This window comes from Euprymna scolopes, chromosome 26 (assembly GCF_053919585.1).
Source record: "Euprymna scolopes isolate OS-2025 chromosome 26, ASM5391958v1, whole genome shotgun sequence".
NCBI classification, from domain to species: Eukaryota; Metazoa; Mollusca; class Cephalopoda; order Sepiida; family Sepiolidae; genus Euprymna; species Euprymna scolopes.
In genome coordinates this window covers 70,267,046-70,291,425 of record NC_136507.1, presented here as the reverse complement: position 1 = coordinate 70,291,425, position 24,380 = coordinate 70,267,046, and the positions used below count along the sequence as shown (strand labels likewise).

Below are 24,380 nucleotides of genomic sequence, written 5' to 3'. Positions count from 1 at the left end.
TATTATTATTAAAAAAAAAGTAACTTTAATCGTGTTAGCAGGTGAAAACTTACGGCCATCTTGTTTACATCGAAACGGAAAATTACCTCCCTTTTTGAACTCTCCTGTGTCTTATGATCATTTTCATCAAATTCTATCTTATTTTCTTTAATAAATAATTTTCTACCTTATCGATTTTCGTATTTTTTTTATATAATCATTTAAAAAATACGATGAACACGTAGATACTATTGTTTCATATTAAATTCAGTATTATGAGTTCCAAAATTTCGTCCTAGTAGTGTCGCCTTTCGTCTGAGCAATAGATTTTTTTTTCTTTTGAAAAGGGAGGCGAGAACCTTTAACTTCCGGACCTTTGCTTTTACCATTAAATCACAGTTGTTACCAATGTTTGGGAGAGTTCGTCCAACTTAAACGATTGTTGTAACGCGTTCGCGACCGTTCGCATTAGAAACATGTCACCGCAACAAAAAAAGAACCCCGGACCCCAGAAAAAAATAAAAAAATGTGCCAAGAACAGACAAACCAAATTATTTATCAGTTTTGACGAAAATGCAAGAAGGTAATAAATATTTTCGTACTATGTGTCCAGAATTGTGCGAATGTATTTTGACTATTGTCTCATTCCAACCAAACCAAACCACGTGTTCATCATTGCGACATTGGAGAATGTTTCTACTTTAAAAATTTTCGTAATTTCAGTTTCCAAATCTTTTGACTCTGATCATTTTTACTTTTAGAAGTGGAAATACAATAAATTTAACCAAAATTAGTTATAAAAGTTTGCTTATTTAAACTGAAATATGCGGTTGCGATGTTGACTTTGTTTTTAATATAACGATTTGTTTTTCACTTAAAAATGAAAATACAATTGTTTTAGACAAAAATAAATAAATAAAAGATCAATGTGCTCTCCGACGCTAACTGAAGTGGCCTCAACATTTTTCGATAAATCGACGGCTTAGATAGGTTTTCAGGTATGCTGAAAACAAATATCGCAGGGAAAATTAGCGCAGACAAATAATTTTCGAGGGGTTTGTTTTACTGTACACATAGATTCGAAAACATTGTCAAAAAAGCAAATATATAACAAATAAAGGTTATCAAAGGCAAGAGAAGTTACTTTTCTACCCAACTTGATAATTTTTTAGTGTTTTTATTTCATGTAACATGTTTATTCAGCTCAACAAACATACAGTGTTTACCGATGTGTTGGAAAATTCAAAATGCCTCCAAACTCTCTGCTGAACACGGTAAGTTTGGGAAAATGAGTTAAAAATAAAAAAATATACAAATACTGTTAGAAACTAGCGCAATATATGTTACCGTGACATACGCTGACATATATTCGGTGGGTTTTAACAGTATGTGGTATATTTTTTTTTATTTTTAACTCATTTTCCCAAACCTACGGTGTTCACAGGGAGTTCGGCTCGGCGCCATTTTGAATTTTCCAGTACATACATCACATCGGTAAACACTGGATGTTTTTCGAGCTGAATAAACATTTTACATTAAATAAAAACACAAAATAATTATCCAGTTAGGTTGAAAATTAACTTATCTTGCCTTTGATAACATTTATTTGTTATATATTTATTTTTTGACAACTTTTTCGAATTTGTGTACAGTAATACAACCCCGTTTTCGAGATATAAATACCTGTAATTTGCAATGTAAATCACTGGCGGCCATGTTTGAACGGGCGGCATATGAAAGCGGCAAACTCGTTTTTTTTTTTTTTTGCTTTTTTGGTAAATTTTTACGACGTGCCCTAGCGTGTTATAACCCCCCCCCCCCCAACCATCACATGTTAAAAACAGCTCTCGGAATCCCCCCCCCCCAACTTCGAAAGCCGTAGGGATAGGGAGGTTGGGGGGGATGCTTATTCAGAAAGCCGTTTTTAACATGGGGTGGTTAGGTGGGTACTAGTGCACTGTGCACTGCACTACTGCACTGCACTGGTACTTGTACAGTTTAGTCAAGACATTAAAAAAAAATAAAAATATCAAAAAAAGGTTATTACGTATCTGTTTTGGACTGAAGATCTCCGAAAAAATTTCATTTAATTTGATCGAGTAGTTTTTATTTTACAGCAGAAAAACACGTTTTTATGAGAGCGCGTTGAAGTCAGCCATTACGAAATTTGTTGAACACGCCAAAGGGAGATAACTCCAGTTAAAACGCCGACACTCCCTCCCCATCTTTATTACTAGCTTTTCTTCCTAAAAATCGAATCTTTTGCTCGGTATCATAACAAATTGTTATTTTGCTGTAAAATAAAAACTACTTGATGAAATTAAGTGAATTTTTATTTCAAAGAACTCCAGACTAAAACGAGTAAGTACAATATAACTTTTTTTTTTTTTTTTTTTTTTTTTCAATATTTACAGTTTTTAATGTCTTGACTAAGCTGTATAAGCGTCAGTACACTAGGTGTGTCAGAAATTTCGTGAAAATAGTGAATAATTCCACCCCATCTTTCCAAGCTTATAACTCCTCGAAAAATGTAATTCAAGCCCTAATTTTTTTTTCAATTAAAGGAGCAAGGACCAAGGTTTCATTAAAAAAAAGTTTGTTTTTTTTTAAAACGGTTTTAAACTTCGGACTTTACAGGTAAATTTCTAAAAAAAAAACTTCTTTTTTTTTTGTTTTAAATTTGAATATATTATTTATTGACCTTTTCTCTTCAATTTGTGATATATAAGACTTTGGTACATAAATTAATTATTTACGTTTTAATAGACATTTCGAAATGGGAGACGTGAATTATTCGAGCCCCTGTCTTTCCAAGCTTATAACTCATCGAAAAATGTAATTCAAGCCCTAATTTTTTTTCAATTAAAGGAGCGAGAACCAAGGTTCCATTAAAAAAAAAAAAAATTACGTGGTTTAAAAAAAAAAGGTTTTAAACTTCAAACTTTACAGGTAAAATTCTAAAAAACACTACGTTTTTTTGTTTTAAATTTGAATATATTATTTATTGACCTTTTCTCTTCAATTTGTGAGTAAATTAATTATTTACTTTTCGGTGAGTAAATTAATTATTTACTTTTTAATAGAAACTTGAAAATGGGGGGGGGGTGAATTAAAAAAAAAAAAAAAACGTTTGTCTAAAATATTATATTCGGTTTATTGGAAAGAACATAAAATTTCACATTGACCCTGAAAATATCGTAAAAATAGAATCAATAGAAAAATTTTGATAGATTTTTAAAGTTTAAAAATTGAAAAATATTGAGTTCGGAAAATTCATTACTGTTTTAAAAAAAAAAAAAATTTCTATTACTTTTAAAACAACTTTAATAGTTTATTTTGGAAGTATAATCTATAAAGAAAATAAATAACCCACTTTTAACAGAGAAATTACGAGATTTTTATATTTTATTCACAGTTTCGTGTTAGGGGTGTCAAAAATTCCTACAAAAATTCTGATACACCTACCAGTGCACTTACTGATCCGCGCTATTTTTTAAATCGTATTTCCAAGTTTAATTAAAGTTTTATGATGTTTTTTTTTTTTTTTTTTAGTCAATTGTAAGGTTAAAGTACAGATTAGGTACAAAACACCCTTCCCTCCCCATGTTAAGAATAGCTTTTTTTAAATAATAACGTTATTATTTCAGCACGGATCAATAACTGCACTAGTATCGTTAGGTGTTTATACTATGCTGGGGCGGGGCTGGTCGTAAAAAAAAATACCGTTTTTTTCAGCGCAATTTCGAAAGCCATTTTTAATATGGGGCAAATTGGGGGTTGTTTATTCCGAAAGCTGTTCTTAACATAGGGAGGTTAGGGGGTGTTTATTTCGAAAGGCATATTTTTATTTTTCCTCATGTTAAGAATGGCTTCCGAAATAAACAAGTTGGACAACCAGTACACATTGACTGAATCTTCTTGAATTTGAATTCTTGAAAGTGATTATTTTTGTGGAATTAGCTAGAAATGACGTTGAATAAACGTTTGATTTCGTTACAATTGAATAAAAAACATAAAAGTTTAATTAAACTTGGAAATACGATTTAAAAATAGCGTGGATCAGTAAGTGCACTAACACCGGTTTTTTTTTTATTCAATTTTAGGGAGAGTATTCAATTATAGAACTTGTATAGTCTTTAACAGGTGCTTTTGCAGTTTAATTAACCGCTTTTCCGTAATGCGCCGACATTAACCGACCAGAACAACTGTTTAAAGTTTCCATTTTTTTTTTTTTTTTTTTTTTTTTAATGCAATTATGTGGGAACAATCTGAAAAATTGTGCTGTAAGAAAAAATATTTTAGAGTGAGCGATCATTTTTGCGTATAAATTTACTGCAAAATCATCAATTTCCATGCTATTCCAACGTTTTTAAGGCAGTTAACCCATTTTTTTTTTTTTTTCTATTGATATTCTACATTTTTAGGTGATTACGTTTGATTTTATGACCGTTTCTGTTGGGGGAATTGTCTATAAGATATAGGAAAGGATTGTTTTGTTCAATAGTTTTTGTTTTTCTTCAAACAATTTAGCACAAAGTGTAGTTTTTTGTTTTGAATTTGTTTAGAAAGATGGCAATGGTTTTAAGTGTTTTTATTGTGTGTATGTGAATAACATGTATCCTGTGATTGTAAGCGTTTTGACTATATTTCCCCACCACGTTTGAACATCGTCAGAAATGGTGCCCAAATCAACCCCGAATGCACTAATTTGCCCATGCAACAGAAACTAGCAAATAATTGCTGCTTGTTCCCACTTCTACCTTACTTTGGATAGGGGATGATTTAGTGTGAGAATTCGTATCGTTGCTCCACCGTCACGATAGCAAACAACAGTGAGGGCTACTCAACTAAAACAATGACATCGCGCAACGCATGTGTGCCCGCCAACTGATTGTCAACACCTTGACTCCTCTGGACAAAATGTGTAGAACCCAGTGCGCACGCGCAGCTGTATAAAGGGAATTTCGGTTGCACGCACATTTGCCTTTCTACACCCACGCAAATATTCGACCATGAATAACAAAACTTGGTAATTGTCGCAGATGGTATTTAAGGCACCCCACGTGACAGCGGTGTGGATTTTTCTTCCAATTGGTGCTCGAAAAAGATGCATTTTTGTGAATTATTTTTCTGACTCTACAATCCAGTCGAGGCTCTTATAAACTCACCACGCATCAAAAATAGGCAGTCGAGCCCAGCATGCCGTAAACAAACAACATTGACTCTGTCCTTTTGACATTAAACTCGTGCGCACCCGTCATTTAATTCTCCACGTGGAAATAGATTTTTACCCTTATCTGTTTTTCTAATTGTTTTAATTTCATTTAAAAGAACATTACTTCACCAGCCAGGATGACTTTTTTGTTAAATTTTATGTTTTCAATTATTTCTGAAAAGAACTGGTTTATATTACCCAGAATTTTAACTTTTCCTACTTCATCTCCTAAGGAAAATATTCTGCCTCAGTCGAGGAAGGATTTCTGTTTTCGCCTTTTTGTTACAATTTTTATTCCAGACAAAGAAAAATATATAAAGTCCTAGCGACTACACATAGTTCTAAAAACATAACATTTAATTCCAGGACACTCTTTTCAAGAACATTTCCACGTTCTTACAAAACATTGAATGATTTCATCTTCTTTTTCTCGCATGTTGAATTGACACATGCATATTAAAATACAATACAATTCACAAAAGTGCTACTAAAAGCAGTAAATCTATATAATTATAAACCTCAAATGACCTTGTAACGAGTGTTGTAATCCAACATCCAGTTTACAACTTCTGGTTGCGCATATAAAAAATTAATCAACGCGACAATAAAACGTATTGTTTTACTGAGTACATTTTCAGCGTCTCAATTGTTTTTTTTTGTTTTTTTCAAGTTTAAATTATCCAAATAAACAATTGTTAATACTTTCTGCATTTTTCTTTTTTTTTTTTTTACATAGTTCATTTCCGTATTACGTTTAAGTTATTTTAACGCAATTTTCTTAAAAATAAATCTACTTTAACCCGTTGACAACCATGAGAGCATTTTACAACGGCGATTTACCCACCACCTTAATTGTTTTTTTTTTTTTAAATTTATTCTTCATTTTTTAATACACCTTTCTTAAAAAACATTCATACATTTTCTTCCACAATACCAACATAAATAAATAACCCCGAAAATATGTTTTTTTAATTTGCGTTACAAATAACGCGACAATAAAATGTATTGATTGAGATTGTCGGACTGACTTCCTCATCTTGGTTGTTATTATCACAACTTTTCGGCCGTTTTGCCCTCCGGCCTTCGTCAGGTGTTTTGTATCGAACTGGGGAACCGTTAAAAAAACGGAAAAAAAAAAATAATAAACAGAGAGACCCACTGGAAAGTGAGAAAACTTAAAGAAACAGCTCACATGCTCGGACATAACAACCTACTGAGAAAACCAAGCATAGAGCTGAATGCAATTTGGACACCTCTGGTAGAGAGAGAAAACCTTGAATAACAACATAAGTTTAACATTAACAAAAACCAACTAAGAATTGTCCTAGTGACATACGGCCGAGTGGTCCTAGACGTTGTATCAAAGTTTACAGTTACCCAAAGGTGCTGAGTTCAATCCTGAACGAAGGCAGTGAAAAAGTAACATTAAAAAACAGAGAATTAGAAACTATGTCCCAAAGCCTAGCTGGAGTCCGAACACGGTACTCCCGTAATGATAATAAAGGGTTGGGTTTGAGACTCCTAACAAACAGTTCCCCAGTTCGATACAAAACACCTGACGAAGGCCGGAGGGCAAAACGGCCAAAACGTTGTGACAATAACAACCAAGATGAGGAAGTCAGTCCGACAATCTCAATCAATGAAAACACCTCATCTCAAAAATACAGACTATTACCAATAAAATGTATTGTTTTACTGTGTACGTTTTCAGCGTTCCAATTGTCTTTTTTGTGTTTTTTTTTTTGCATTGAAATTAAAAATATATCAAAATTTGAATTTAACTTTAAGTATAATGGTATCCGTTCAGTGTACATTTACCTATAAGTATGGCAAACCACTTATAATTCAATGGCTGTAAGTTTTTTTTTCCCATAAACAGTTATAAACAGAACGACTCATAGAAATCTATCTATATTCTTTTTTCATTTTAATATACTTTCATAGAAATGTTTCTGTTATGTCACAAAAAACTATTTTCTTTACGTCACAAGTGTCACGTGCATGCATTAATTCCATAGCTAATATAACATACTGACCCAACGGCTCACGGGTGGTCTAGTATGGTTATAAATGTGATTATAGTTATATATTTATATTTAATTCAGTTTTATTTTTTTTTGCTTTTTTTTTTTTTTTTTTTAACTCAATGGGGTTAAAAATTACCTTTATTTGTTAGTAAACACATTAAAATAAATTAAAACAAAAAAAATATTGTCTTTGTGTATGCTTTCAATAGCAGCAGTGGCTTTTAATATTGGACTTAAGACAGGGTGGCCATGAAAATTTTCAAACCGGAAGTCACAAACCGGTTGGGCGGTTTAAACGCTCCAGCAAGCAAGCTGATCTGAGTTTAATGATATATATATATATATATATATAAAAACTCAGATTAGCTTGCTTGCTGAAACGTTTAAACCGTGTGTGTGTGTGTGTGTGTGTATATATATATATATAATATACTTTTTCTTATTCACCTCAAACAACGCATATTGCCACTTGGATATAAGTGACTAGTGTTTGGAACCATATCTCCAAAGACTACATAAAGATTTGAGCAGCAAGATGTTTGTTCACATTACATTTAGATTTCAACATGTTACACATTTATATCATTTTCATGCCATGTCTCTCCATGCAACACATATCCTCATTGGATAGGTTCCACTTCAATAAATACTAACAATTATTCAGCTTATGGATATTACTTTTTCTTTTTAGCTTGCTTCAGAGTATTTGGTAGAATTTGCAAGTAATAGTAGATATTACTTGACAGAGATTGCAACGTGAAAAAGATCTTGGAGCTGATAAATAACCTAAAACTTACAGGTCTCATCACCTCCATCTTAAAAGACGGGTGCTTTTATGTTACTCTAAATAACAAAGTCGTTGGCACCGAAAAAAGAATGGTTAACACTAATATAGTTTGTTGGCTCCATTACTGTATGTCATCTGTGCGAATGGCCAACCAAAAGATCGGAACATGGAGCAGTTTAACTATGTTAATGACCTCTTTAACATTTCAAGAGAATACGTTTGAAGCAGTAGAATCAAAGCTTGACTCAGCCACTAGATAAACTACACCTCTACGAGGGGCGTGTAATAAGTAATGCCTCTGACCCACTTCCAGTTGTCTGATCTAGCTGAAATTTTGCATGTGCAATGATTTATATCTCTACGGGTTATGTGGCAAATTACAGCTCTGAACTAATTGTGGTTTCTGTTTTACAGGTGTTTGAACTGAGTCAGGTGTGAAATAGAGCCTGTTGAATGTCGAGCAGTGATCTGGTTTTTGTATTTGAAAGGACGCATACCACAAGAGACTTTTGATGAAATGAAAGAAACTTATGGTGATAATGCACCATCATATGATCTTGTAAAACGCTGGCATCGTGAATTCAAACATGGCCAGAAGTCTGTGGAAACAGCTCCCAGACCTGGTCGCCCCCCCCCCCTCTGCCATTGATGAGGCATCTGTCCGTCAAGTTGAGGCTGCCATTTTGGAAGATCGGCGTATTACTATTTGCCAAATAGGCCAAGATGTCAAGATTAGTACAGGGTCTGTGGAAACTATCATTCATGACCATTTGCATATGCATAAGGTTTCTGCCAGATGGATTCCCAGGTTGTTCACACCATTCCAGAAGCAAGAACACGTCGAGTGCCTGAGGATGAATTTGGAGATGTGCCAAGAAGATGAGTCAAAGTGTTTCAAAAGACTGATTACACAGGATGAAACGTGGGTCTATCACTATGATCCAAAGACCAAGCCCAGTCAATGCAGTGGAAGCACTTGGACTCCCCACGTCCAAAGAAGGCAAGGGTGCAGCCTTCCATTGGCAAGGTCATGCTCACAGTCTTCTGGGACCAGGACGGAGTAGTGATGACAGATTTCCTGGCAAAGGGTACCACAATTACAAGAGCCTATTATGCTTCACTTTTGAGGAAATTAAGGGAAGCTATCAAAATCAAGAGGCGGGGCAAGATCAGCAAAGGTACTCTCCGGACAACACCCCGGTCCACAACTCGCATGTCGCCAGATCAGAAGCACGGGCATGTGGTTATGAAATCCTCCCTCATCCTCCCTACTCTCCTGACCTTGCACCCTGTGACTTTCACCTCTTCCCAGCCATGAAGTTGTTTTTGAAAGGAAAGCGTTTCCCAAACGATGCAGCCTTGATTTCTGGAGTCACGTCGTGGTTGGAGGACCAACCTGGGGTTTTCTATAAAAACGGTCTCCAGAGCTGCATCAAACGATGGGAGAAATGCATAACTCTGGGTGGTTCCTATGCCAAGTTTCGTTGGTCAGGGGCATTACTTATTGCACACCCCTCGTGCTATAAGAGTGACCACCTGCATGCAGACTATATGAAAACTCCAGTCTGTTCGTTTCATCTGGAACCAAAGGCCAACTGACCCTTAAACATGACATGATCGGGAATACAGCCAAAGAATCCACCAACCTTGTTTACCTCAATCACAATCTCTTCTTCACAGTACATATAAAAAAGATAAAAATTAAAGTCAGCTTCCAGAACAACATTCTATGAAAACTGATCAACTCTTAATGGTGAACCACAGGATACATGCTAAGATGTACTCTTTAGTGTTATTCCTATCTGGAGTGTGTGTGTTCAGTTTGGGAAAGATCAAACTGAGAATTGAACAACACCTGCCGTTTAATCACTGGCTTCCTGAACAACCTGCACCTCTTCACTGGCATTGTGTCAGCCGATATGAAACAGGAAGCTGCTAGTTAAGTAGATATCACAAAGACTACCAGTGATAAACACCATCTCCTTCATGGTAGTGAATCAAAGGCCTAAAAAATGAAGTCTCCTCAGTTATGTCGATCCTCTATCAACTACAGCTGTGGACCAGAAATAAGAATACTTTCCTGAGGCCCTCCTGGCTCAGATGCAACCTAGGTTCAGTGAAAAACACTGAGCTGGCTGATAATGGGAATGGGGCAATCAAAAGTTGCTATGACTAGATGGAGCTACGAAACTGACCAAAATTATCTATGAACATGGAGAGGATTATATGATGCAACACTGCCTTGTCTGTCCTTTGCTGTCCAGCCAGTGCAGCTTGAAAGATCTTGTAGAGTATAGTAATAATGCAAATCACTGTGTTAAAAAAAAAAAAAGACAAAAAAGGGGGGGAAACTCTTGTACGACCACATGATTAAAAGATGCACAAAATGAAAGAATTTCCATACATCATTACATTTTGTACACATGCCTGATAGCCTCTTCTGTTGGTCAACATCAGTAACGGGGAGGTAATAGTGGCTAAGTGGTTAACAATCCGAGCCGACAACTTGGGTGTGTCAAGTTCGAGCCCAGTTCGTTCCACAGAAACACTTTCACTTAGGAACGTTTGCAACCTTCATATAAGTACCCGATATCCTTCTAGAAAGAATTCTTAATGGGAAAGATATTGGGGAAAACGAATGTCAACAAAAATCATCATAAATGATACTCAACAGACAAACAGCAGTAACACTCTGCTGGTTAGCAATGGCAGAAGTTATCTGAACTTATTGCATCAACTTGTAACTTTTGCTGTCACACCAGCACCCCACCCCCACTGTGCTTCGATGGTATCACCAATGTAACAAAACTTTTGAACAACTCCAATAGCCTCGTCATCCAAATAAACTTTCTCTACATTTGAGTTGTTGTTGTATAGCATTCACCCTAAGCAGGTTGAACCAGCTTCTTCCAAAGGAGGAAATTCCAAGGGAATATTAAATTCCAAGGCGGTCCCAGTCGCATTAAAATTTAAGTTCTTGTTTCCATTGTTTTATATTTTTGTTCACTAAAAAAAAAAAAAAAAAATTAGATCCTGAAACTTTTTCTGACTCCACAGCCCAGATATTTATGACTCGTTTTGTTATCAAGTGAAAATAAGTGATTTTTTCCATTTTTTTTTAAATTAAAAAAAAATTTTTTTTTTATTATTAATTCATTGACTTTTTTTCTTTTTTTTAATTATTGCAGAGAATATCTTACAGGTTTCCGGAAACGCAAGCTTGATCGAAAAAGAAAAGCAAAACAAAAACTAGAAGAAAAGCTGAAAGATGAACGACGAGAAATTCGGAAAGAGGTTCGTTTTAGAATTTGAAATTATCTCCTTTATAAAACTTGATTAATTGAAGGCGTGAAATTATTGTATTATTTCTGGCCAGTCTTTCTAGTCATGTGCACATTTTTATAGATTCCTTGAGGAATGCATTAGCATAACTCTTTGAAAAATAATTAGTTACTTCCCTTTAGTCAGTGGCTGCACCTATCCCCTCTCCTGCCCTGAAAAAAATTTGCAATCCTTATGTCTGACTCAATACAACCATCACAATGTATAATTGAGGAGGAGGGGGGGCTAACTTTAATTCCATTTTTATTTTTATTTTTAGTAAAAAGATTTTTTGTTTCCATTAAAACTTTACATAATTTACAAAATTCAAAACTTCGTAATGTGATGTATTAGGTTTATTGCTTTTATCCGCCTCTTCCAATTGCCATATTAACCCTATTTGTCTATCCTCCCAATTTCAATGGTTCATAGACCCCAACTCTGCTACAAGTTTCTTAGAATATTAGAATTATATATTGAAAATTTTTCTTTAGAACATTGATCATTGTTATTTATTAAAATGAAATGTAAAATCATTCATTAAAGATTTAAAAAAAAAAAAAAATTTTTTATTACATTTTCACCCCAATCAAGTTACATTGCCACTTTGCTGTAGGGGGCTACTATCAGGGACCTAAGTTGCAGGGGTACTATGCAGGGAGTTTAGCAGCAAGATGTCTGTTCACATTGCACTTTAACTTCTGCGTGTCAGTACAGCTGGGGAAGCAGGAAACCGGAAGAGAATTCCAAAGTCCAGCAGTTCTGGGGAAGAAGCTATTAGAGTAAAAGGCTTTCTTGCATCTAGGGATCTCGACTGTGTAGGGGTGGGATTTAGCTGCTTGTCAGGTTTGTCGTGGGTATTTTTGTTGAGGGGATACAAGGGCTTGTAGTTCGTCAGAGCATCCACCATTAAAATACTTGTAAAACAGGCAGAGGGATGCAGCATTTCGTCGATAGGACAAGGGCTAAAGCCTAGATTACAGTTCAGAACCTGTCAGGTTGACGACTCTCTTTTGGATTCTGTCCAGGAGTGAGAGACTAGTAGCAGATGCAACAGCCTAAATGTGACAGCAGTACTCCATACATGGGCGAATGGTTGCTTTGTAGAGATACAGGATACTTTCAGGCATAAGTAACTTTCTAGCATGGTAGAGAGAACCCACCTTCTATTTTAAAAATTTACTTTTTACAAAGGTATATCGCAGATTGTCTGCAATTAACTTGTAGCTGGCCAAGTTAAAAACAAAAATTTTCATAAAAAAAAGGGAAATTTCTATTAGAAGTTAAGTTTAAAATAAGGGTTGCATATCCGGAGTTTCTTTCACAGACAGAAAGTCTTAAGTAACATTTGATGGATAGGCTAATGTATGTGTCTTGTTTTGCAGGGGTATTATGTGTGTGTCTTGTTTTGGGAGGAGTATTATGTATGTGTCTTGTTTTTTGGGGAAGTATTATGTATCTGTATTGTTTTTGGGGGGTATTATGTATGTGTCTTGTTTTGGGGGGAGTAATATGTATGTGTATTGTTTCTTTGGGGAGTATTATGTATCTGTATTGTTTTTGGGGGGTATTATGTATGTGTCTTGTTTTGGGGGGAGTATTATGTATGTGTCTTGTTTTGCAGGGGTATTATGTATGTGTCTTGTTTTGGGGGCAGTATTATGTATGTGTCTTGTTTTGGGGGGAGTATTATGTATGTGTCTTGTTTTGGGGGGAGTATTATGTATGTGTCTTGTTTTGGGGGGAGTATTATGTATGTGTCTTGTTTTGGGGGGAGTATTATGTATGTGTCTTGTTTTGGGGGGAGTATTATGTATGTGTCTTGTTTTGGGGGGAGTATTATGTATGTGTCTTGTTTTGGGGGGAGTATTATGTATGTGTCTTGTTTTGGGGGGAGTATTATGTATGTGTCTTGTTTTGCCGGGATATTATGTATGTGTCTTGTTTTGCCGGGATATTATGTATGTGTCTTGTTTTGCAGGGATATTATGCATGTGTCTTGTTTTGGGGGAGTATTATGTATGTGTCTTGTTTTGGGGGAGTATTATGTATCTGTATTGTTTTTGCAGGGGTATTATGTATATGTATTGTTTTTTGGGGGAGTATTATGTATCTGTATTGTTTTTGGGGGGTATTATGTATGTGTCTTGTTTTGGGGGGAGTATTATGCATGTGTCTTGTTTTGGGAGGAGTATTATGTATGTGTCTTGTTTTGCAGGGGTATTATGCATGTGTTTTGTTTTGCAGGGGTATTATGCATTTGTTTTGTTTTTGGGGGGAGTATTATGTATGTGTATTATTTTTGGGGGAGTATTATGTATGTGTATTGTTTTTGGGGGAGCATTATGTATGTGTATTGTTTTGGGGGGTATTATGTATGTGTATTGTTTTGGGGGGGGAGTATTATGTATGTGTATTGTTTTTTGGGGGGTATTATGTATGTGTCTTGTTTTGGGGGAGTATTATGTATGTGTCTTTTTTTGGGGGGAGTATTATATATGTGTCTTGTTTTGCAGGGGTATTATGTATGTGTCTTGTTTTGGGGGGGGTATTATGTATGTGTCTTGTTTTGGGGGGAGTATTATGTATGTGTATTGTTTTGGGGGGAGTATTATGTATGTGTATTGTTTTTTGGGGGTATTATGTATATGTCTTGTTTTGGGGGGAGTATTATGTATGTGTCTTGTTTTGGGGGAGTATTATATATGTGTCTTGTTTTTCAGGGGTATTATGTATGTGTCTTGTTTTTCAGGGGTATTATGTATGTGTCTTGCTTTTCAGGGGTATTATGTATGTGTCTTGTTTTGGGGGAGTATTATGCATGTGTTTTGTTTTGCAGGGGTATTATGTATGTGTTTTGTTTTGGGGGTATTATGTGTCTTGTTTTTGGAGGGTATTATATATGTATTGTTTTGTGGAGTATTATGCATGTGTCTTGTTTTGGAGGAGTATTATGCATGTGTCTTGTTTTTAGGTGGGTATTATATATGTGTCTTGTTTATTTTAGAGGAGGTTTATATATGTATTTTGCGGGGGATATTATGTATGTGTCTTGTTTTGCGGGGTATTATGTATGTGTCTTGTTTTGGGGGTTATTATGTATGTATTGTTTTGGGGGTTATTATGTATGTATTGTTTTTTTGGCTGGGGTCTTATGTATGTGTTGTTTTGAGGGGGGTCTTATGTACGTGTCTTGTTTTGGAGGTCTTATGTGTGTGTCTTGTTTTTGGGGGTATTATGTGTGTGTCTTGTTTTTGGGGGTATTATGTGTGTGTCTTGTTTTGGGGGTATTATGTGTGTGTCTTGTTTTGGGGGGTATTATCTAGATACCTATTAAGTTGAGTTTTTACTTGCTCTGATATTGATATTAAAAGCCTACTTTTTCTATTAAATTATTATAACAAACTTAATATACTCAGACATTTTTATGTGAGAAACTAAAAGGTTAACTAATTTGCATATTCTTTGAAAAACGAACTTTAATTATTCATTTTCTATGGTTTCTTTTGGGATGTTTGGTTTCATTTAACTTTTATGCTCAGTTCTATTTATGCATATTTTCTACACTGTGCATAATTGTGTAGCATTTAGGATAAAATGGTTCTAGCTTCATGTTATATATAGTGACCTTATCTGTGTGTGTGTGTGTGTGTGTAGAAATTCTCTCCCAAAATCCTCTCTGAATTTTTGATCTTCATTCCGCGCGAAAGTTGGGTTTTTCCAGCTGAATGGTTGCACCCAAAGAAAAAGCTGTCCTAACAAAATATTCCTTGCCTCCCTTATCAATATGCACGCCGCCAAATTTCTTGATAACGTCCATCCCCAGAAGGAAGTCAAACCTCAATGGCTTGCTGCTTACCACCAGCAAGTCAGTCTTCAGAAGATTCCTGTTAGCTAATGTTAATGTTATGCTGCCAACACCATGGCTTAACAGACACTTCTGTCCTACCGTCAGAATTGCAATATTCTTCCGTATTTTGGGTTGACATAATGACCCACTTACAGCTGATGATGAGCAGCCAGAATTCACCAACACTATCCGATTTAGCCCGTTAATCTTTACCTTTATCACAGGGAGCATCTCCTCTAGTTTATGTGAGGAGAGTGGTGCTGACCTCTTGCCTCGTTTCCTGGATACCTTGATGCCACATGTCCTTGCTTCTTGCATCAATAAAAGTATATCTTTTATTTTATATATATATATTTTTTCTTCAACTTGAAATAATTTACGCGAGACTGAAATAGGAATTGTCTAAATACATTTTTTAGTCACGTAAATTATAAATAACCTTCACTTTTCCGATGAAAAATTCTGAATTTTTTTCTTCTTTTTTTATCACACTTTTCCTGCTCCTCTTCCTCCTGTGTCTCGCTTCCCCATTACACATATTTTATTCTTCTTTACATGGCCTACCAACCCGGATGTGCAAGTTTCCATTCCTGGTCATTACCGGTTACTTCAGAAAAACAAAAATTACCTCAGTCTATAAGGATTTTTCATTCAATGCAAAAACAACAGAACCTATGGTTTCAGTATTGATTAAAATATGTCTTTATAAACAGTCTTTATTCATTAATTTCCTTTATTGTGTGGAGATCATACATATATGCAAACTTTTTTATAAGTTAACTACCATACTTTTTAACATTTCTGGTAAGTACAAATCATTTCATGCAATGATGAAAATAAAAAGGAAAATTAATTAATGATGTCTTATATTTTGCTTTTTCAATTTTAGAAACGAGAAATTTATCGAACAATGATGCAGAATTATAAAGAAGCCCCTGAAATTAAACACCTTGTTGACCCGAAAGTATTCGATCTCGAACAACACACTGTCACAGTGACTGATGTATCTGAGATTGATATCACTGGTCAGGATGGCTTGCGCTTGGGTGTCAATAAGGTAACAATTTGTTTGAGTCCTTACAAAAAAACCTGAATTATTTTATCCTTGTAATTGTATCAATCCAGTTTAGTTGTTTTTTGTTTTACAATTTTTTTAATGCTGAATCTAATAATTTTTGAAAAAAATTTTTTTATTTCAAGTTGTTTATATCTTCAAATATTTATACATGGGGTTTGGTTTGGTTGTTTTGTTTTACTGCATATCAACCATTTTCAGGTCACTTAGTACTGAATCCAGTAATTTTGGAAGATGTTTTTATGCTTTAAGTTTCTTTCGAGTTTGGTTTGGTTGTTTTGTAAACGAAGATTGTTTTTAATTTTGAATTTGTAGAACATCTTAGTCTGTCTTTTTCATCAAATCTTTGTTGGAGTTCATATATTAAATCCGTTGTGCTTTCTGCTTCTCATAAAATCGGATCCCTCTACTGCTCTAAACACTTTCTCACGCCTGAGGCTATTCTTTATCTTACAAATCTACTATCAGACTATGTATGGAATACTGTTGTAATATTTTGTCTGGTGAACCTCTGTCCCATTTAAAGGTTTTTGATGAATTGCAGAAACGTATCTAATTTGGTTGGCCTCATTCTTCTTCACTGTGACCCTCTTTCACAGATGTGATGCTGCTAGTCTTTCTTTTCTACAAATACTATTATCGCACGTGTTCCTCAGAATTGTCTGCTCTATTGCCTGTCTCTTTTGTTCCAACTTGTTTGACTTGTTGGTCTAGTGGTCTCCATCAATTAGCTGTTTTGATGTTTTATTGTCATACAGCTTCCTATTTCAGTAGTTTTTTTTTTCCAAAAACTGCAAGGTTGTGGAACTCTCTTCCTACTCACTGTTTTCCTGCTACTTACAGCCTTGGTATTTTCAAGATTAAGGTCAATAGGCATCTCTTGTTTTTGCAATAACCAGCTTTCATTCTTGTTCGCTCCTTACATGAAGTGGGTTTATGCCTTATTACGAATGATTTCCATAAAAAAGGGTTTCTAAAAAAACAAAAAAAAAAAATAACATCAATGTTTGGTGCATTTTAGATTAGAAGGCCAGTATCTTTAGCTAGCCTGATCTGATAGCACCAGTGTCAATCCAGGATATTATCATGCTAAAGCTGAGTCACTCAGCATTTGTTTCTCTAAGGTTTCTTTCTTAAAAATATATGCCAAAATATAGCTTAACTAGTTTACACTCTTTTGCAAAAAAAAAAAAAAAATAAAAATGACAGAAACAAAAATAATGCTTCATCAGTATTCACACTAATATTTATAGAAAAAAATATATAATTTTTTTTGATGACCCAAACAATAACAAAAAATATTAAACATTGACTTTTTATTTAGTATTGAGGATTTCTTTCTAAATTCATTTTGGATGATATCGGTTGCCTGATTTGCTTTTTTGCTTCTCTTTAAAACTTGATCCGCTTTGTTTACTCCCTAACCGTTGAGTGATGAGATAGAGATAATTCATATATATATATGTGTGTGTGTGTGTGTGTGTGTATATATATATATATATATATATATATATATATATATATATATATATATATATATATATATAATGGAAAAGTGTATATTTAGATGAGTAGGGCCGCTAACAATTGCTGTGCATTTATATACATGTTTTATTATTTGATATTTTCATTGTTCCAATTATTGAAATAAATTTCGGACGATATTTTTATGCATATATATATATATATATATATATAAGTTGAAAATGAATTCACAAAAACTATATATTGGAAAATATAGAATGAGTCATTTATTTAATAAGGATATACATACATTTAGTTGGGGGATAAATATATTGTGATGGGACGATTCCAAAATTTTTCCTGATTCTGATACAATTACCGATTCCGTGCTAAATTCCCAATTCTGATTCTTTATAAATCTCTAATTATTTAACTATAAGATTGTTATTTTCTCTGATTTTCGTAAAAAAAAAACACTTGTTAAATATGCAGATATTTTCCTAAATGTCAAAATATACTTTACTGATATTTTTAAATCAATAAATGTTTATTATTTTATTATTACCAGCAATGTGAAGATGTTGCTTTAAACAAAATCAAATAAAAAAAAGAAAATTAAAAGAATCGTTTTGGCATCAGAAAATAGGCATCAATTTTTCTGATTTCGATACCCCTAAATCTTCCGATATTCTCGATTCCGATTAATTGTCCCAACACTAATATATATAATAGGGAGTTCAATATACTAAGATGTTTCATATATATATGTATATAAGTAAAATTGCAACAATAAATATCTTTCAATTAGATTTTAATTGAGTAAAAGGAAGCTGAATATACTAAATAGAGAAATTAAACAAGAAAAATTGATGATGAAAATAAAAATTGAATAAATTGAAATATCTATTAATCCAAGAAATTATAATTAAAAAAAAATCCTTAATGCATGGATTGTCAACGATACACTTTTCATCAGAGGGTAAATATGACTAAAAAGAGCTTATCTTCGAAATCCGTGTTTGAATGTGTGCTTAAATGTTAGTTTTACTCAAAGCTTCACTGCTTTCTCTCATTTTGCGACCAAATTTCAAACAATTTTTACACCTTCTCAGCTATATTTTGAAATAAAAATTTTCAGTTTTCGTTCATTAAAACAAAAGTTATAATAAAATTACTGGTGTTCAAAAGTCCTCAGAATTAGTAAGGAACGTGAAAGCCGGTTTCTTCTGATTAGCTTCATAAGTCATAGTGGGAATGTCGCTTGCATGCCATCTTATTTGGGTTATATAGAGAGAGTTAACAAAAGTGATGCTCTTTGCCATGCTAGGGCTGATATTTTGTTTATGACATCACTAATTCTGTATCTCTTTTTCTATTTTTTGTCCCTTTCCATTTATTTACTTAATTACATTTTATTTGATTTTTTTTTTTGCTTAATTTAAGAAGTTGGTAATACATTTTTATGGATTGTTGACAATGCGCATCATATTGAACACAATAAAGAAAATATTATTTCAAAGCAAAGCCTGGAAAAATCATGGATTACATAGAAAAATGCAAGCATAAAAAGTGATATGGTTAAGATTAAGCTTAGAAAAGTAAAACGACTAGTTGTTAAAACTGGAAAACAAAAAAACAAGATATTCTAGTAAAAAATATAATAAGTTTATAAGTTAGTATTGAAGCATTAAGAATTTATATATGTTAAATGAAATTTTTAATTGTAATATTATAATTTCTTGTTTGAATGTTTGATAACTATTGTAATTTAATCAGTTTATATTTACATTATCAATTTTTCTTGTTTGTCTATATATGACATGATTTTTGGAATACAATATTTTTGACTGTGGAAATAATTTTCTATTCTCTCACATTCTGAAGGTTCTATTGCTGATTGCTCGCTAGGTAAGCTCGCCGTGATGGCATCCTTAGCGAGTATAAAATTCCTACTTGTAAGACATCCCTTGTTCGAGACAAAGTAGGTTCATCCCACTGTTGGATTATCGTCATGGTTTGCTTGATCTGTATTAGTTAATAGACTTTCTTGTGTGTGGCGGGTTGCTTAGTTGGTAAGGTGCTCGCCTTGCATGCAAAAGGCTCGGGTTTTGAATCCTAAGTTCGGATGTGTTCAACTGATGAACCAAAAATGAGGGCAAAACTCAAGTTTTGGGCTTCTGGTTTGTTGGCTGTCATGACTCTTGTGAGCTGTGACGTTGTTTGGCTGTTGAAATAATTGAATATTTTCTTTCCGTCACAGATTTTTAATATGAGGGAAGGCTAGACAAGCATCCATCTAAAAAAAAAAAAAACTTTTTTTTTTAAATAAAATCTGTCTTTGCTTAAATTTAACCTTAAATATAGAGAAAGCTGCTTAACATTATTTATTAAAAAGAAATATTAATACTTTTTTTTCTTTTTTATTTAATCCAGGGTTCAATTGTGAATAAACTTGATGAGAAGAAAATAGAAGACTCTGAAGAAGAAAACGAAGAAAATGCAAAGAAACGAAAATTCCATGAAGAAAAACTTCGTCACAGGTTTGTTTCTTTGGGTATTTATTGGTTTATTGTTGTGGATAAATTTTAGGTGTAGTGAGTGTCATTTAAATGGATCTTGAAACATCAATGGGGGTCTCAACTAAAGCAGTGTTAAATGGCAAGTCTCCCAAACTAGTTTTTTCTTTTTTATCAGCTCTCCTCCTCCCCCAAAAAAGAAACTGCATTATTTAAATTGTCTGAACAAACTTTATTTTATTTATTGTGCCCTAACTTGGATATTGGAGACAAAATGTTGCCAGCAGACCTGCAAAATTCAGCATAGGCGGTATTTATCAAACACTAATAGCTTTTTGAGATGCACATCAGCCAAATTTCAGTTGTAACTCCAGCTATGAATATGAAGGATCTTACAAATAAAATTCGGTTGTGATTTTGACAAGAAAGAAATGTTGATGGATATTTTTCCCAAGAGAGGAACTCAATAGATCTGACATGTGCTGCAAATATCCACTATTTCCTGTAATCTGATATTGTTCATGTTTCTGTTGTGTTTTTACCTGCAATTCTGATTGTAGTGTTACAGTGAACTAATTCTTTAATTTCAAAATATCTCTGGCCAGCTTCTTGTATTACACAGCACAAATCTTGATTGGTAGCTTAGTAGATAGTGATGTCTCTGTTTCTTTCTCTTTTCTTCTTGTTGCAATCATTTCCTTATTCTTAACAGTGGTTGTAATTGTAAAAGTTATTAAAAGTTACAGTACAACAGATTTAATAATGCTTTTGGAGTATCTATATTATATTTCTCTTAGTTTGTCTGTCTGCTTGACTTTTTCTCATGATAAGGTGCAGCGAACTAAGTATTATGGTATCTGTTTGTTGCACAGTTAGGAATTAATAGGGGTTAGTCACCGCAATACCACATTTACTCTAGAAGTTTTCTTGGAAACTACCGAGCTGATCTGGTTGAAGTTTTGTATAGACTTTTGCTACAATAAAGTGCAACAAACCAAGTATTATGGTATCTGTTCAATGCACTGTTAGGGATTTATAGGGGTGAGCACAAATTTAACCATATTATTGAACCATCAATTTGATATAAAGCACTCATTCTGTCAATGAGATATAAATTTTGCCCGTTAAAAACGGACAAATGTCTACTTTATTTATATTGTACAATATATATAATACCCCAACCTATAACCTATAAGAAGAATGGAAGGAAGAAAATGTCTTAAAGCATGACTGCGCTTTTTCGCAGTTCAGAAAGAATATTTAATTAAGTTTATCAGTTACATGTCACATCAAATGCAAATAAACATTATTAGAGAAAAAAATAAAGTGTTGGAACTTTTTACCAACTCCGCACTTCATTCTGTCACACCAACTCCTTATAACGCAGTCCGCCACACCAACTATAAGTGATCTACATTGCCATTATCAAATGACTTCAGAGTCATCCTTATATTGCACCTGGGCGAGGGCATTCTTATACCCCAAGGAGTGTCCAGCAAGAACACACACACACACACACTGTTCTCAGGCATGCTCGTCACACCCTTTTCTAATCTCAACATAACACATATAGCAATGCGGGGAAGCCGTTTCTGTCTGGTGCTCCGTCTTAATGATACGGTCCCAGATATCTCTTCCGTGGTGTTCTTTTCAGACGTGTCACTCAACACATCCTGCCCTGGCTCGTCAGGTGCATCACTCTCTGAAGAACCTTCTTTACCTGATCTTTCATACGTCATCTGAGGAAACCATGTACTATTGATGGAACAATCCTCTCTGCATGGCGGACACATCTTTTATGTGGTGCAGTATTCTATTAATAGAAGCTATTGAGTGTGGGTTATGAATTTTTGTCTTGCTGAACTGCATCCTACATCTTCTGTGTGGATTCTTGACTCAGATACATCTCCTGCCATGTATGAATTGGAAACTACAGCATCAGGAAAAAATGCTGTGTCTATATCCGTAACCAAATTTTATAAGTGTAGCTTAGTTACATTAACTGGGGCAGTTGAATCTGTTTTGTCATCTTTTGACGTGACATTGTGCCAATATACTGCCTCCAAAACTGAGCATCGTATTCTTGTAGCAATTCTTTTAATCGTGCAATAGGATTGCTTGACTATCCCATTTCCTGATGGTATATGGGTGCACTGAAATTGAACATGTACAACCCCATAACTGTGCAAACTCAGCAAATCTCACTCTGCATTGTTCGTAAGAAGCTCTGTAACATCAAGCCAGTTAGGCTTCCAATGCATCGGGGGCTAGATTGACTGGCATTCTCTGCAATCTCTAACCACTGATCACACCTCAGCTTTAGTTATCCCCGGGTTGGTCTACTTCACAAAGTACAACATTCTCTTAACACCAGGATACTCATTGGATCGGTGGATGTAACATTTCATTCTTCAGCCAGTGCACACAGGTTCTATGATTTTTGTCAACATGCAGACTTCTTGCAGCCACCACTGTGGTACCCTTGAGAGCTAATCGATTTGGTTATTTTGGGATTTGACGAGCCTCACAGTCATCTGCGTTCATATTCAGAGACCAACTCTCGGAGTGTTGTAAACCACTGTTTGATCAATATTTTGGATGCTCCTTTGGTGCGCAACTTTCCAGACAAAGTATCAACTACCCAGTCTGTAAATGAATCTTTTTCATTTCAGGGGGAGGTATAGCCAATGAGAAGCTGCTACGTCATTTTCTTCGATTGCAATGCAAGGTTTATGCCTCACAGAACAGTGTCGTTGATGTGATTCTCTTCCTGTATTGATCAGAGCCAGTTTCTGTCTTCTGTCACGGAACCATTGCTCTCCACGACCACACTGGTGGCTAAAGAACTTGCATCTACCCACACTGTTACCTCTCGTCTATTGATACACCAGTCACTTTTATAAATAACAGATTTTATTTTATTTATTATTTTAACAAATTTTTACTTGAAGAAAAATAGCTTTTATCTGTTTTCGATGAGATATTTTATTTGCTGAAATGCTTAACATATTTTTTTTAATAAAATGCACTTCAACATTTCAATACTATTTTCAGAATAAACAAAGCAAACGATTTACAGCAAAGAATAAAAGCGAAACAGAAGAAAAAACACAAACCTCGAGATCCGAATGATCCAAAATCTGGATCCAGGAGGAACAAGAAGCAATTTGGCAAAAAGAAAAAGAACCGGTCGCAAGGGGCTGACTGAGAAAACTTTTCTAATAAACTATTTAAAAAAAAAAATTGTCTTCTTTTTTTTTTCTTTTTTCTTTTTGCATGAATGATTCTCTGAATGCACCATTTGAAGTAAAGGCTTTTCGAAAAAAAATTTTGCTGCTTTTAATGCTTGTTTTTTAATTTTTTTTTTTTGTCTGGAAAATATTTGTAGAGCTTTTTTCTTTACATTTAATAATAAAATTATGTGGGGTATAATCAGTGTTTTCAGGGAATTTGTGATGTATTTGAATTCTTAATCTGAATATTGTGGACTGCAAATTCTGAAACAAGCAAAAATCATGTACACACACAGACTTTAACCTGCCCACGCCAATAATACAATAATTTTAACTCTTTAAATAAATTAGGAATTTCAACAATACAACTATTAAAAGGGACAAAACATTTTCGAAAAATCCTCACTTTTAATGCAGGTATACATACTGTCTTGTGTAATAATTGTCATCAGCTAAATGTTGGTGAAACTTAATGGGAACTAAAGAAAAGGGTTAGTAAACATAAGAGATATAAAAAATAACAATTCTCTGAATGCACTATTCTGTCGTGCATTACAACATGATCATACCTTAAACAAGCTTGACTCATTAAATTTATTTCGAATAAATCTTGGCGAAAACTTCTTGAATTAACACTCATTATAAACTCTAACACAAACAACGTAACACAGCTTTTTACAAACGTTTTTTAATCAGCAAAATGAAATTAACAAAACTTGAATTGAGATCAAGGTTGGCTATTTTACACCACAAATAATATAAAAAACAAACAAAAAACCCAAAACACGCATCACATTTCATAAACACAAACATTTTGAATTCTAACAACTATTGTTTGTTCGAAAAAAAAAAAAAAAATCAAAAATACAAAAATAACAAAAACATTCTTTTTAGATCAAAACCTCAGCGCATT

The 24,380-nt window shown here is 34.1% G+C and overlaps 2 protein-coding genes across 2 annotated transcripts in view; one reads left to right on the top strand and one right to left on the bottom strand.

Annotated features, from left to right (window-relative positions):
• LOC145248149 (40-kDa huntingtin-associated protein-like) overlaps nucleotides 1-2,134 on the bottom strand; it is a 48,324-nt gene extending 46,190 nt beyond the window's left edge. The window contains exon 1 of the mRNA XM_080109970.1: nucleotides 2,027-2,134. The gene's annotated coding sequence lies outside the window, so the exon portion shown is untranslated. The remainder of the gene's footprint in view (nucleotides 1-2,026) is intronic.
• Nucleotides 344-23,669, top strand: LOC145248150 (nucleolar protein 12-like). Its single transcript, XM_080109971.1, has 5 exons — nucleotides 344-562; nucleotides 11,197-11,302; nucleotides 16,069-16,236; nucleotides 20,152-20,258; nucleotides 23,289-23,669. The coding sequence occupies exons 1-5, from the start codon at nucleotides 456-458 to the stop codon at nucleotides 23,440-23,442; spliced, it is 642 nt and encodes a 213-aa protein (XP_079966097.1). The 5' UTR covers nucleotides 344-455; the 3' UTR covers nucleotides 23,443-23,669.
• The last annotated feature ends 711 nt before the right edge of the window (nucleotides 23,670-24,380 follow it).